The sequence below is a fragment of the Canis aureus genome, chromosome 1 (assembly GCF_053574225.1).
Source record: "Canis aureus isolate CA01 chromosome 1, VMU_Caureus_v.1.0, whole genome shotgun sequence".
In the NCBI taxonomy this organism is placed as follows: domain Eukaryota; kingdom Metazoa; phylum Chordata; class Mammalia; order Carnivora; family Canidae; genus Canis; species Canis aureus.
The window spans coordinates 106628878-106643853 of record NC_135611.1 but is presented as its reverse complement, the minus strand read 5'-3'; the positions used below and the strand labels follow the sequence as shown (position 1 = coordinate 106643853).

At 50.0% G+C, this 14976-nt stretch overlaps 2 protein-coding genes across 4 annotated transcripts; one reads left to right on the top strand and one right to left on the bottom strand.

Moving 5' to 3' along the window:
• Window positions 1–2291: 2291 nt before the first annotated feature.
• Window positions 2292–7255, bottom strand: LOC144281132 (uncharacterized). The gene is made up of 5 exons (XM_077843952.1): window positions 6172–7255; window positions 5448–5725; window positions 4745–4891; window positions 2822–2953; window positions 2292–2505 (listed from the first exon to the last, which is right to left on the bottom strand). The coding sequence occupies exons 1-5, from the start codon at window positions 7002–7004 to the stop codon at window positions 2438–2440; spliced, it is 1458 nt and encodes a 485-aa protein (XP_077700078.1). The 5' UTR covers window positions 7005–7255; the 3' UTR covers window positions 2292–2437.
• On the top strand, window positions 7216–14775 carry LOC144281165 (uncharacterized). Of its 3 annotated transcripts, none has more exons than XM_077844012.1 (5): window positions 7216–7311; window positions 9785–9985; window positions 13163–13309; window positions 13752–13844; window positions 14028–14775. In XM_077844012.1, the coding sequence occupies exons 1-5, from the start codon at window positions 7290–7292 to the stop codon at window positions 14213–14215; spliced, it is 651 nt and encodes a 216-aa protein (XP_077700138.1). In that variant the 5' UTR covers window positions 7216–7289; the 3' UTR covers window positions 14216–14775. The 3 variants fall into 3 exon arrangements, with proteins under 3 accessions (XP_077700138.1, XP_077700132.1, XP_077700148.1); XM_077844006.1 differs by having other exon boundaries at window positions 13716–13844; XM_077844022.1 differs by lacking the exon at window positions 13752–13844.
• Window positions 14776–14976: the final 201 nt, after the last annotated feature.

Below are 14976 nucleotides of genomic sequence, written 5' to 3'. Positions count from 1 at the left end.
TCCTGGGATCTGGTTTGAGTCCCACATCAGGCTCCCTGCATGGAGCCTGCTTCTCCCTCTGCCTGTGTCTCGGCCTCTCTCTGTGTGTGTCTCATGAATAAATAAAATACTTCAAACCCATCCATCAGATCGCCACTGTCGATGTGTAGACTTTTTACTTTATGGCTATACACCCACATACACGTGTTATGGGTAGATGCACTCCTCCCACTCCATTTTGTCCCATAAATAATCCCCCCCCCATCAGTGCATGCAGTGCACTCATTGCTTAAACAGTGACAAAGCATTCCCTTCTGTGAGTGGGACACACGTTGTTTACCTGGTCTCCCTTGTCATTTGGATTGTTTTCTTACTTCCAGTGAGGAGATGCCTCCCATGAAGCTCATGGTATGAAGTTAAAGGAAGTAACCTATACTCTTCTGGTAAGAAAAGGATACCTTTCCCCTCACTGGCTTTTCCCTCACTCAGAGTGAAGCGAAGCCCTCACTGTGCCCCACAAGGCCCAGAGTGACCTGGCCCCTGTTCCTCCTATACCCCTGTCCCCCTCTCCCTTGCTTTGGCTGCACTAGCACATTGGCTTCCCTAGTCTTCTTGGAACGTGCCAAGGAAGGACATTTGTACCTCAGGACCTTTGCACTTACTGTTCCCTCTGCCAAGAATCCTTTCCTCCAGTCTATCCCCATGGCTCTCCTCTCTTCAGTTATGTGTCTGCTCAGATGTCACCTTGGCAGGCAGCTCCCACCCCGTCCCAGACCCGCCTCTCTTCCCCTCCTTTATTTTTCCTCATAGCACTTATCCTTAACATATCTATTTGTTTGTGGGCATATATTTTTGCCTCTCTGGCAAAATGTCAAGCTGTAAAAACAAGGATTTGTGTCTAGGTTGATCCTTGCTGTAGATCCAGTGTCTGCCACATACTTGCAGCTCAATTTTCATTTAAAGATGAACAAATTTGAGAGCCTTTTGTGGGAGAGAAGCAGAAGGATTATTTTAGCAACGCTTTGTTCTTTAGCAAAGAGCACATATGATGGACTAGGTGTTATGTTAAACTCCACCTAGGTTGAGGTACTGTCATCATCCCCATTTTTACAGTTGAGGAAACAGACCGGATGGTTCAACACCTGGACACAGGTCACAGGGCTAATAAGTGGCAGAGCCTTATTACAGAGCCTTACAGCCTAACCACTGAGATGGAGGTAGAGGAGACCCCCCAAATCGAGACCCTGAGAGGGACCCAGGGAGTGAGATAAACTTGTACTTGAGTTTCGACCTTGTTCTGCTCAACAAATGACTTTTTTTTTTTTAAAGATTTTATTTATTCATTCGGAGAGAGCGAGAGAGAGGCAGAGACACAGGCAGAGAGAGAAGCAGGCCCCATGCAGGAAGCCCGATGTGGGACTCAATCCCGGGTCTCCAGGATCACACCCCAGGCTGCAGGCGGCACTAAACCGCTGCGCCACCGGGGCTGCCCAACAAATGACTCTGATAGCAAAAATATGCTACATAGGTAGATGGGGGGACACTTGGGTGGCTCAGTGGTTAAGTGTCTGCCTTCAGCTCAGGTCATGATTCCGGGGTCCTGGGATCGAGTCCTGCAATGGGCTCCCCACAGGGAGCCTGCTTCTCCCTCTGCCTATGTCTCTGCCTCTCTCTGTGTGTCTCTCATGAATAAATAAAATCTTAAAAAAATAGGTAGATGGATAAATAGATAATTTTTAAAAAGAATAGCTCTGTGCTGGTGTGGGTGTGTTAGGGGACAAAAGGAGGTGGTGACAGGGGCTGCCGGTCAAGACAGGAGGTAAAGTGTGGGCGCCGGGAGAATTTGCCTCAGAAGGGGCATATTAGGGACACCTGGGTGGCTTAGTGGTTGAGCGTCTGCCTTCAGCTCAGGTCACGATCCTGGGGTCCTGGGATTGGGTCCTGCGTCTTCCTCTGCCTATGTCTCTGCCTCTCTCTGTGTGTCTTTCATGAATAAATAAATAAAATCTTTAGAAAAAAAAGAGGGGGCACATTATTGCGGGTCATGAAATTAAAAGATGAAGCCCTAAAGGCCTGGAGAGAATCAGCTATTCAACAAATGTTGTTTGGCACCACCTGTGTTTTATGCCAGGCACCATCAGATCGGTCTGTTTGTTGGCCATGTATCCTGCAATGTCTTTCTCCTGAGCTCCCTCTCTCACCTGTCCCTCAACGCCAGAGGGCCCAAGGAATGGGCCCAGGGAGCGATGGTATTGCCCCAGAACACTTACAAGGTACTGAGCTAAGAGAACATTCTGGGCAAAAAATATAGATTATTTAAACATACTGATTATTAATCTGAGTGGGAGGATCTGGAGGACACTGAAAAAGGCGAGATTCTCAGTTGGGGCGGAGGACTAGAGAGTAGGGTTGTCATGTGCTTGGCAGGAAGCTATGGGAGCAGGCCTGAAGAGGTGTCCTAAGTCCAGATGGCCTGGAGCGCCAGGATGGACCAGAAATTCATGTAGTTCAGATAGGAAAAGAAACCTGGAAAAGGAAGAGAGCAGAGGGGGTGAGAAGTATAACTCACAGCCTGCCTCTGATCGCCATTCCCTCCCAAGCCCAATCATACCCTTACCCCTGTCCCCAATCCATTTCCAAACCCAAACCCAACCGCATTCCCACTTCTGGTCCCATGCCCACCCATCCCCACCCTCATCTCCCTAATCCTGTCTCCTACCTCCATCCTATCTGATCTAGCCATGTCCACAACCCACCCACCCATACCAAATTCTATCCCACTCAATCCCTGTCTGTATCCCTGAAAACCCATGCCCAAACCCAACCCCATCCCAACCCAGACCAGTCATCAGGAAGAGAAAGACGCTGATCCATGCCAGGTAGAAGCTGCGCCCCAGCCTGTAGGTCATGCCTTCCTGTAGAAATTCATGGGCCTGCATCAGGTAGAACAGGATCCCCAATACCATGCTGGTCCCTGCATGAGTACAGGTGTTAGGAAGTGGGGCATCAGGTGTGTGCAGATCGATGCCCATAGTTGTGTGGCTGCCTGGTATTCTCCCACTGTCTTTTGCCTCCCTGTACCTCTGTGCACATGCAGGAAAACAGGCTCCTGACAATGTCATGGTAGAGCACATTGGAAGCACAAGTCTGCCTTTCACCCGGCCTTGTTGGTGTCTAAAACCATAGGCTTTGGGGCCAACAGACCAAAGCTCTTGTCCTGCCTTTGCTTCTTGCCTTAGGGCAACCACTCCATCTATCTGAGCCTCATTTCCCTCACTGGTAAAGTGGGCATGACCATAGGGCTCATCTCCTTGGGCTATCATGAGAAGTTGTTGAGATTGGCACATTTCCTGGCACACACTGTAAGCCCACAAGAATTGAGACTGATTATTGCCATTGTATCAGGTCCTTAATTTTGGGCTTCTGAAGAAGTGGACAAGAAACCCACTCATTTTGGGTATTTCAACTTTTAAAATTTTGGGTAGTGAAACTCTGGGTGATTTTTTTCGTTATGTTATTGAAAAATAACATAGGAGATGTTCTTCATTTAATTAAAAAGAATGATCAGAGATGGTTGTTTCTTTTTGTAAAAAAATGTCATATTAGATGACATAAAACCCAGGTGTTTTCTACCCTTTGTACCTTATATTTCAACAATTGGAAAGAGCTACCAGACAAATTGGATAAATACTATTTGCACACAAGGAAGCAGGAAGTTGAGTGTTTCCTATTCTTGGCTTTGCTATCACTCTCCAAGAATGTTTTCTTGATACAAATAAAAGTTGTGGTCAATACTATAAATGGCAGGAACATAATATCCTTCATTTCTAAATTAAAGTGCTGCTCCACCTCCTTTTCTAAAAAGTGAGATTTGTCAGGCAAATGCGAAACTAGACTCCTCCTCCTCTTCTTCCTCTTGTTCTTCTGTTCTTGTCATTCTCCTCCTCCTCCTCCTCCTCCTCCTCCTCCTCCTCCTCCTTCTCTTCTTCAACTAGCCTGTTCTAATCAAGAGTCTCAAATTTGAGTAATTTGGGTCAGGTGGGAGGATGGTCATGGTAAGGACTCGGGCAAAATTAGATAGCTACTATCAAGTGCCAACATTTTCTAATTCAATCCTCTCTACACCTCCATGTAGTAGGAAATTTTATCCCCATCCTACAGATGAGAAAACTGTGGCTCAGAAAGATTAAGTAGCTTGAACCAAATCACAGAGCTGGTGATGGTGGGGAGACAGGATTTGGGATGCAGTTGGAACTGGAAATGGGTTTTGGACAAAGGTGGGTAGAAGTAGAAGGATGGAGGATGGAGTTGGGGATGGGTTGTGGTTGAGTTTGAAGGTGAGGTTCACAGGTGATTGGGTTGGGTTGAGTTTGGAACAAGTGTCGAGGGTGGTTAGGTATGGGGTTGAGTTGGAGATTGAGATTTGGAGGGGTTAGGGATGGCAATAGGGATGGTTTGAGGATTGAAAAGTACATAGAGTTGGAGAGCAGTTTGGGATGGAGATGGACATTCCAAAAGGGGAAATGGATGAGTTTGAGATTTGTTGGTGATAGAGATGGGAGGCGAAGTGGAAGCTGGTATTGGGGCTGGAGATGGGGTTGTATTGGAAGTTCACATTTTTTATTGGGATGGATTGGAGATTTGGAGGGACATGGATTGGGATAGGGAATTAAAGTGAGGATGGGGAAGGGATTGGAATATAGAATGTGGTGTGGAGGGGATTGGGTATTATGATGGGCACTAGGGAAAAATCTCAGAGCCATGCCTGCCAGGATGCTGATGATGACGTTGGAGAAGTCCAGCATGCGCAAGTTGGAGCTGGTGAAGAAGATGATGTTTATAAGTATGATGCAGAGGAAGAAGCTAGCGATGCTGGCAAGGATGAGAAAGGCCCAGGCGAAGTCCAACAAGTCTGGGGAAGGAAGAAGACCAGGAACACTAAGAGAGGCCCTTGGGCTCTGAGCATGTGTCCCCAAAGAGGTTGGGAATATTCATGAACCCTCTCCCTTACAAACTCTTCATCCCCATTTTAAGAAAATTGGAATTGGGCTCTAGAGAAGGGATATTGAGGCAGATGCCTTTAGCATTGAGGGCTCACCTCTGGGTCAATGAGAATGGGTTCTTGGGCAGTGAGAGGTGGGGTGAGCATTGAGGAACCAGCTCTGTGTGATGAGGGCAGATTTCCAGAGGTGAAAGAGCCTCAGGATAATGTGTAAGATCTTAGGGTTCTGAGGACTATGAGGTTGGGTGTTATGGAGTTGAAGATGAGCACAGGGCAATGAAGATGGTCTTGGGGCAGTAAGGACCATCTGGGAGAAGGGATAACTATCCAGGGGTAGTGAGAACTATCAAGTGAAGGGAAGACTAACCGGGGGCAGTGAGGACCATCCCAGGGAAGGCAGAGAAGGGTCCCTGGGATGAAAAGGAAAGATGAATCCCGGGGATGGTGAGTATAGAACAGGCCTTACAAGCATTCTGGTCGTACTCCTGTATGCAGTAGATGTCAGGGCACTGCATAAAGAAGATGGTGTTGATGTGGATGGTCAGGGAGCCATCAGGGTGCCCAGGAGGTGTGAGTGGCACCTGGAAATGCATCCAGGGCTGGCCCAGAGAGATGAGACTGATGATCACCATGCCAGCCAGGGTCAGTGCCAGGCTCATCTGGCGGCTGATCTTCTTGGCTCCATGCAGCAGCTTCCAGGCCAGGGGCAGCTGTGAATGCCTGCGTCTACCCTTGTTCTGAAACCTGTAGCAGATCACCCACCACCAGTGTCAGCACCAAGCCCAGCCACCCACCCTAGCCACCCCAGGTCCAGCTGCCAGACCCTGTCCCATCCAGTCTAGCCTTCAGACTTTCTTTTCTCTAAGTCCGTCCTCCATGCCCTGTATCCCCCAAGTCCTGCCTCTAGAACCTGCTCACCCACATTCAGCCTTGAAGCTCCCTTGCCTCCAGATCTAGTTTCCAGACCCTGCCACCCCCACATTCTGTTTCCAGGTTGAGTCAATCACAGATCCAGCCTTTTTGCCAAGCCCTCCCCAGGGCCAACTTTCAGATTCAGCTTCCGGCCACAACTGGGTCCAACCTTCAGCCTCCAGCATACTGGCCTTGGTTCTGATCCTTGACCTTTGAGTGCTGCCCTCCCCAAATTCTAGCCCAGGACCTGGCCTACTGCCTAGACCTCTGCCTCTCACCCGCCAGAATCCATCTCAGTGGATATGCTTGTCTGTGTGCTCTGGATATTGTCTAGAGGATTTTGATAGAATTGGGAGCTGTTCACAGAGTCTTTGAAAATCTCCTGGGAGGTCCAGATGACTGAATCAACGCTTTTGACACTGACCGTGGGGCTGTGAGTAATTGAAGGGGGGACATTGACTCTGGCCTGGTTTGGCAATGTGAGGCCTTGAATGCTTAGGTGGGGACTCCAGCTTGTTGGCCAGCTGTCGTTGCTACTGGCTCGACTGCTATTGTAGATAACCGACTCCATATTGGACAATGGGGTGTGAGTGATTGACGGAGAGTTTTGGGTGTTGATGTAGGGAGTTTGGAAAATGGGTGGAACATCTCGGGTATTGAAACGGCGACTGTAGGTAACTGACGGTGCGCCTTGGATACTGGCCTGGTGACCACTAATAGTGGCTGGTGCATTCTCAATACTGACTTGGCGGCTGTTGATAACAGATGGTGTGTCATGGGTACTGGCCCAGTGACTGGTGACTATCAGAGGCTCTTGGATGCTGACCCGGCGATTGTGGATAGTGGGCAGAGGTTCTTGGATGCTGACCCGGCGATTATGGATAATGGGCAGGGGTTCCTGGATGCTGACCCGGCGATTGTGGATAGTGGGCAGAGGTTCTTGGATGCTGACCCGGCGATTATGGATAATGGGCAGGGGTTCCTGGATGCTGACCCGGCGACTGTGGCGAATGGACTGAAAGCCTTGGGTCTCCTCTTGGGTATTTGTGGGAGCTGCTGGAAGGACATTTGGCTGGGTGCTCTTGTGGTCAGGTTGGGGTCTCTGGGACATGTGGAGATACAGGGAAAGGCCAGTCCCCAGACACACTAAACAAACTGCCAACTGCTTTAGCTCCTCCTTCCAGGCACCTTCATGGCCATGTGGAAGTCTCTTGGTCTCTTTCCCAGCTTCAAGCTCTGCTCTTTGTGGTTTGGATCTCTCTGACCCTTCTTCTGTGCTTTCTGGTCTCTCCTGCGGTCCAGGGTTAGACTTCAGGGCTTCAGTCTGACCTATAGCTGGGGGCAGGGGGAGGTTCCATGACAGTTGGAGAGATTCCAGGAAGTTAGGACATTGGCCATGGATTCATACTCTACCCTGTGTGAGTGACATGGGGGCTGGACTGGGTTAGGGTGGCTTCCATGTGGGGTATGGGCAGGGTCAGGATTGGGCCAAGAAGTGGTCATGGCTGGGTCTGAGAGATGTCAGGATTGGGCTGGGGGTGGGAGGGAGTGACCAGGCAGAGGCCAGAGTAGGGGCAGGGCTGGGCAGGGCTGAGCATGCGCTGGGACACCGGCATCTCTGATGGCATCTCTGACGTCAGTTCTTAGAGTTTCTGGAAGGCTTGAGATCTGAATTTGTAAGGCCCTCCTCCGACTTGCCCCTCCTCCCACACCCCAGGGCCTTCCCTGAATCAATTTCTGCCTTTTATTCCCTTTTTGAGTTCAATGTCTCTCTTTCTCCTCTATTTCTGTCTTTCTTCACCTTTTTCCTGAAGCCTTGGGGGCCCAGGGACGTTGGACCTGTTCCCTACCCTCAGTGACCTGCAGTCTGGGCTTGGGAGGGGTAGGCGGACCAGCCACAGCCTGAGAAGGGGTCTGAAGAGGTTGGTGGGAATGCAGGCACTCAGACTTCCCAGCCAGGGGTGGAGATTATTCAAATTTCTGTTTCCCCCCATCTTTCCTTTGGGCATTTGTGGTAGCCTTTTGGGGGTAGGGGGTGGGGACGGGGTGGGAGGAGATGGGGGAAGAAAAGAAAGGAAAAGGAAAGAAAAAAGAAAAATTCACCAACTTTGATGTCTTTGATTATTACATGAGTAACCAACAGTTCTGTGCCTTAGTTTCCTCATTTGTCCAAGGAGGTAATGATACTTCAGAGGGGTGTCATAAGGATGGAGTCCATCAATAACAGTAAAAGCACATAGAACCCATTGTATTAAAAACCTACTGAATTTTTTACACTTCATAGACACTGATTTTGACTCTCCACTTTCTCCATTCCCCAAATTCCTTCTCAAGTCCTACACCCACATTCCCAACATCTCTGAAATCCACAGTGAGAGATGCCACAGAAATATCGGAAGGAATTACTATAACTAAACACCATGGAGAGGCACCTGGGTGGCTCAGTAGTTGAGCATCTGCATCGACTCAGGATTTGAACCTGGGATCCTGGGATCAAGTCCTGCATTAGACTTCTTCTTCTCCCTCTGCCTTATGTCTCTGCCTCTCTCTATGTATCTCTCATGAATAAATAAAAAAATCTTTAAGAAAAACCAAAAAAGAAAATTAGATACTATGAATGCACCCACCAGTACATTATTCTTGTGTTCACTCATTACCTTTTTATCTTTTTATTTTATTTATTTATTTATTTATTTATTTATTTATTTATTTATTTTGCTATCTTTTATTTTTTTTTAAAGATTTTTTATTGATTCATAAGGGAGAGAAACAGAACATGAGCAGGGGGAGGAGCAGAGGGAGAGGGAGAGGCAGATGCCCCATTGATCAGGGAGCCCTGACATGGGGCTCAATCCCAGGACCCAGAGATCATGACCCGAGCTGAGCAGATGCCCAATTGACTGAGCCACCAGGGCGCTCCTGATCCTGACCTTTTTAACTGACAAATAGCATAGCTCCATACCAGCTGATGAGCGTGCAGTGGGAGACAGAAGATATTTGTTCCCAGCCATCACAGAAGTCCATGGGGGAAGACTGGTAGTGAAGAAACTAGTGAAATAAGGAGGGAAGCACAAGTCTGTGGGATGCCAATGTAGGAGAGAGTTGCATCTGGCACAGTGGGAGCATTTGGTGGGTGAGCTTGCCCATGAATTGAGGTTGGACTGGGCTGGGGGAGCTCTGGGAAGGAGACATGGAAGCAGTGCTGTGGGAGCTGAGATGTAGAGTGGTTAGGGTGGACTGGGTATGGGTGGGAGAAGAGTGCTCCAGGCAGAAGGAGCAGCCTGAACCACATGTGGAGGTGCTGAGGTGGGAAAGCTCTGGGTGTGAGAGAGACCCTGTGAAGTCTAATGTGACTGGGGGTAAATGAGCAAGGGATGGGGAGCAGGGGTCCCTGTCAGTTGGGAAGATTGGGGCTTGGTGAATGCAGAGTGCACTACCTGCATTCATTCTGTCGACACCATGAGTCTCAGACTCACAAACACACTTTGGATGTTGTAGCAGTGTGTGTCCTGGACTGGGGTTTGTGACAGGGCTCTAGATAAGGGGGTGAGGTGGAGAGTAGAGATGGAGCTGGGGTTTTGGGGACAGGTAGTGGAAGATGGGGAGCTGAAGACAAAACAACTAGGTTTGGACTTCAAATGGGATTGTGCAGGAGGCTGAGTTGGGTGTTAGAGATGAGAGTGAGGGTGGGTTTGGAATCAGAGATGGGGCTGAGGTTGGAACTGGGGTGTGAGTGGGGGTGAGGAGATGGCTGTGGGAGGAAGGATTGAGAATGGAGTAAAAGGTGAGGTGTGGGTGGGCCAGAGATGTGGCTGTGGTTAGAAATGGAGACTAGCATACAGCAGCGGGTCATAGGTGGAACCTGGTCCCCAGAACTCTCTTCTTTCCCAGCCAGTGTGGCCTATTCCTGGGAGGAGGACCCCAAGTTCATCCTGCGGGGCTGGTCTCTGGTCTTCAGCATCCTTGCAACCTTGTTGGGGCTCAGCGTGGTGGATGGACGTCTGGCCTACTTGCAGGGATCTTACACTGGCTACCTGGGCATCTGGATAGACTGCGGGAGGCATAAGTGCGCCAACCTGGGCCAAGTGACCGGTCAGTAGGAGCCTGGACAGGCTACGGGGTAGTACTCAAAGGAGGGGGTGTCTCAGGAGATTAGAGGGGGAAAATCTTTAGGGGATGCTCTTTGGATGCTCTTGGTGGAAATGTTTGGAATTCTGAGGAGGGTCTCTGGAGATTCTCTGAAGTTCCTTGTGAAGGAGTTTCCTGGCCTTATATGTGGCTTTTGAGGAAACAGGGAAGTAGGACTGTCCTGGGGCATGGGAAGAACATTACAATTGGCCAAAAACCAATCTGCCTCATGGTTAGATGGCTAAAGATGCCATCATTCTTTCCTCTCCTTTTTTTTTTTTTTTTAAGATTTTATTTATTTGAAAGAGAAAGAGTGCAGGAGCAGGGTGGAGGGGTAGAGGGCAAAGCAGACTCCTGACCGAGCAAGGAGCCCAATGCAAGACTGGATCCCAGAATCTTGGAATCATGACCTGAGCCGAAGGCAGATCTTCACTGACTAAGCCACCTGGGCACCCACTTTTCCTAACTTTTAAAAAATATTTATTTATTTATTTATTTATTTATTTATTTATTTATTTGAGAGAGAGAGAGGGAGCACACAAGTGAAGGGGGGTAGGGCAGAGGAAGAGGGAGAGAGAGTCCCAAGCTGACTTTGTGCTGAGCTTGTTGCCTGAGATGGGGCTTGATCTCAGGACCTGGAGATTCTGACCTGAGCTGAAACCAGGAGCCAGTCATTCTTCTGACTATGCCACCAGGTGTCCCTCTCCCTCATTTTTTCAAACAGTGTTTTTTTAACAAGATGATTAAAAAAAAACCCAAAAGAGGATTTCCAGCTCCTTCAGAAACATTTTGCTTCCCTGTAGATCTCTGTGTGTTACTGGTGCTTCTGAGTACTGCAACAGAACATGGAACCAGAATGCCTGGGTGTGGGTCCTGGCTCAACCATTTGTTGGCTGGGTGATCTTGGGCATAATCTTTGACCTCTTTGTACCTCAGTTTCCTTGTTTCTAAAATGGCAGTGGTAGTGATCCCAGATCATGCATTGTTTGAAGAGTAAGCAAGTTAAAACACGTAGAGGATGGGGCGCCTGGGTGCTCAGTTGGTTAAGCATCTGCCTTGAGCTTGGGTCATGATCTCAGGGTCATTATTATCTGTATATTTCTTGGCTACTGGAATTGGCTTCATTCCATATAGTGGTAAGTCAGGATCTAGTTAAGAAAATAAATCATTCTAGACGCTTCAGAGGGTAATAAAGATAGAGACAGAAGAAAGGGAGGTGGTGGTATTAGCAGAGCCCGGAAGCTGGAGACATCTGGAAGACATAGACTCATGTAGGATTTGCTTAGAGGTGGCTAGAGTCACAGAAAAAAAAAATGTGGCTACTGCTAAAGACACCAGCTGAGGTGGTGGTGGTGGTGCTGGTGGCATTAGTGAGAGGGAAATAAAGGCCCTGGCTTGTCCTCTTCTTCCAGAGCCAGTCTTCTGCTGGTGCTGCCCATTAGCCAAGCATACTGCTAAGCTAGTGAGCAAAGGAGGCTCAGAAATGTAGTCCTTGCAATACAGAACAGGCGAGGGTGGGGAATGGATCTGAGAGCAGACGGACAAACAACTGGCAGAACTGCTAACAATGTGGGCCTCAGGTCAGGCAGGAAAAAGAACACAAAAGGTTCTGGCAGAAGTCTTGTATGATCGGGTCCCACGAGTACCCCAAACCCAATATAGTGGCCAGAGCAATGCAATGCACTGATGAGGTGCGAGTGGGAATGGGCATTAAGGCTTATGCCACAAATGTCTACTTCTGACCAAACCACAAGATGGGTTAGTCTCTGGGATGACTTGAATGTTATCTCAACTCTTTCTCCTCTACTCTTGTCTGTGTTCCTTTCTTAGTTTTAATCTATCAGATCTGCTGCCCGCTTCAAACTGGGTCCAGGGCTCAGGCACAGGCTCACAATCCTATAGACTAGGGGAAAAAAGCCCTTAGCCGCTTCAGTTAGAAAAAGTCCCAGGGCAGAGCCTGACTGGTTGGCTTTGCTCATGTACCCATCTTTGGGCCAGTCACCGTGGCCTGGGTTGTGGGGCACTGAAATTGGCACAGCCCCAGTCATATGACTCTTTTTGTGGACCCAGAAGGCCAGGATATGTCATGAGGAGCCCTCTACCGGGATTCTGTGATTGAACCCCACAGGAATCTTGCTATTCTGTATATATGACTAAGCTTTTACAATCTGGGTAGGTTTCTGGTTATGTGTGAAAGATACACAGTTTGCCAGAAACAAAGCAGATGGAGTCTTAGCTTATTTGGCTGAAGCAGGCTCGCACTGTTCAGAAAGTAGGCAATGTAGGGAAGGGCGAAAAAGAGACGTAATTCTCAGAAGGGGACAAAATTCTTGTTCTTAATCGTGTATTGGATACATAGTAACTTAAACAGAGTGATTATGTGGTTTTAGGTTATCTGGAAGTTTTTCTTGGGTGTACATATGTGTGTGCTCTGGGGATCAAGGTGGGTAATTTGGAGAATGTCTGTAGGGAGCTGTGGGATGTGAATGGGACTGATATTGGGGGACATTCTGGGAGTGTAAATGGGATGCCTAGGGGACCTTGAGATGTGAAATGGAGAGACTTTTTTTTAGCAGAAGTAGGGTGACTTTAGAGACTGGGGGTAACTAAAGTGTCGAGTAATTTTGAGGGTGCCGTTGGGGGTGTCTGGTATGATATAGAGGATGTTATTGTGAGTTTCTGTGGGATATCTTTGGGAGTTTGAGTGGGATGGCTTTGAAAATTTCTGTCAGGGTGACTCTAGAGATGATTGAGATGATTCTGTGGGGTGACTTTGAGGATATGAGTGGGGGTGACTCGGGTCATCTGTGGGGTTGCCTTAGAAGTATGGGTGGAGTTGATTATGGGGGTTCTGGGATTGACTTTGGGGTTGGTGGGGGTGATCTGGGACAACTTTGAGGGTACAATTGGGGATCATTTTGACTTTACAGGTACCTGGGGTGACTTTGTGAGAGCGAGAGTGATTTTGGGGTTTCTAGGAAGGGACTTAGGTAACAGGAGTGGGGGTGAAGTTGAGGATATCTGTAGCCAAACTTTTGGGGTATCTGTTTGACCGCTCATGGGGATGTCAGTGGGATGAGATTGGAGGGTGACTTTGGAGACTGTGTGTGGATGACTGTGGAGCATTTCCTTCTCTCCTAGTTCTTATCCATATGAGCATGGGATTCATGATGCTGGCCCTGACCCTGTGTCTCTTCCTCCTCCTGGCCATGGGGCTCTCCTTCCGGCCAGGCTTCAAACGCCTTAGTAAGATTGATCTTGTCTTCAGTTCTCTCAGTTTCAGCATTGGTAAGTGTGGGCCTGGGGGAAGGGGTGCCTGCCCCCCCCCCATTGTCTCTACTCAGGACTCTCTTTTTGGCTTTGGGGAGAGCTATCTTAAGGTTCTGTCCTGCTATGTGCTGGGTCTCTGTGTTTGAATGTCTCTTGGGGTCTCTGCCCCACTCTTTCTGCATGGATCTCAATTCTACTTTCTCAGTCGAGGTGAGTGTAGGGGTAGGTCTCTCTCCTTCCTGTTTCCCATCCCGTGCTTTCCACTTCTGTCCGGGCGTCTTTATGTCTGTCATTTGAGTGTGTGTGCGCATTGCATGTCACGCAGGGTGGGAGGGGAGAAACTGTCTCTGTCTCTGTTCTCTTTTGGGGGGTCCTGGGATCCCTGTCCATTCTTGTGTCCATCTCTGGCTCCACTCCAGTGCAGGGTTCCTGATTATTCTCAGTATGACGCTCTTTGTAGTCAACTGCGAGACACTGAAGCCGAGGCCACAGGTGTCCTACCTGGTGACCACCTATCTGTGCTGGGGCGCTGGTGCCTTGATGCTGTGGGTCGGTGAGGGCGGGGACTCGGGAGGAAGAGGGGGTGCTTCGGGGGGCAGGGGGCGGAGCCGGGGAGAACTCGAGGCAGGGCAAGGGACCAGGAGAGGGGCGGACCCGAAGGGAGGCGGCCTTGTGGGAAGAGGCGGGGCCTAGGGCGGTGCTCGGAGTTCCACGCCCACTAGCCCCCGGCCCCCAGGAGCTCTGAACTACTTCAACCACTTGGGCATGTGGAGCCAAGGGACGGCCTTCAAGGAGCGGCGGGTGAGCTATCGTCGGTGGGCCTCGCAGCAGAAGAGCCAGAGACGCGAGTCCGAACAGCCGTCCACCGCGGACCGCAAGCACACGGTGCAGCAGCCCCACGCAGTCACCTCCGCGACTCTCTAAGCAGGCGCACCCGAGCTTCTCAGGATGCTGCCGGTGACCTCAGTCAGGATAGCGGGCCCGCCCCCTCATCGTGGCCACGTGCCGAGATGAGACCTCCCTTCGACGCCCCACTCCCAAAGAACCTGCCTTGCCTTCCGAGGAAAGCCCACCCCTCGAGCTGGGGCCTACCCTTTGCAGCTCTGTTCCCGCCCACTGAAGCCTGAGCTGCCCCCACCCCTGCAGTGTGACACCGCCCCCTCCCGTGGGGTTTCGGCACTCAGCCTGCCCGGTGTCCGGACCTAGCTAGGGCCATTCCTTGGGTGCCTAACCTAGCCCTCTCAGGCCACGCCCCGAAGGTGCCTTCCAGGTTGGGAACCCCTCGCTTTCTGAGGGCGAGTCCTGCCCCAGGAGATCCAGTCACACCCCCGGTGGGACACTATGCGTGCGTTCCAGCATTTAATGTAGCTACGCCCCGCTTGAGAACCGGTCTCTCCCCCAGAAAGGCGTGGCGTGCGATAAGATTTCCTCCCCCCTCGCCCTCCCTGACTTCTCCACCACAGTAAAACGTGGGCACCTCACAACCTCTAAGTCTGACCCTTCCTTGCGTCACTGCCCCAGCGCAGGGTTGGGCCCAGTGTGTGTGAACTGGTGTGCCAATTGGTCTCGAGTCCCTGCCTTGCCCTTTGGGGTCGGAGCCTCTCTGCAGGTTTGTCTATGCCCGCGTCTGCTCCTTCCTGCTCGCCTCCTGCCTAGGGACTGATAGGGCTGGAGCGGCTGTACAC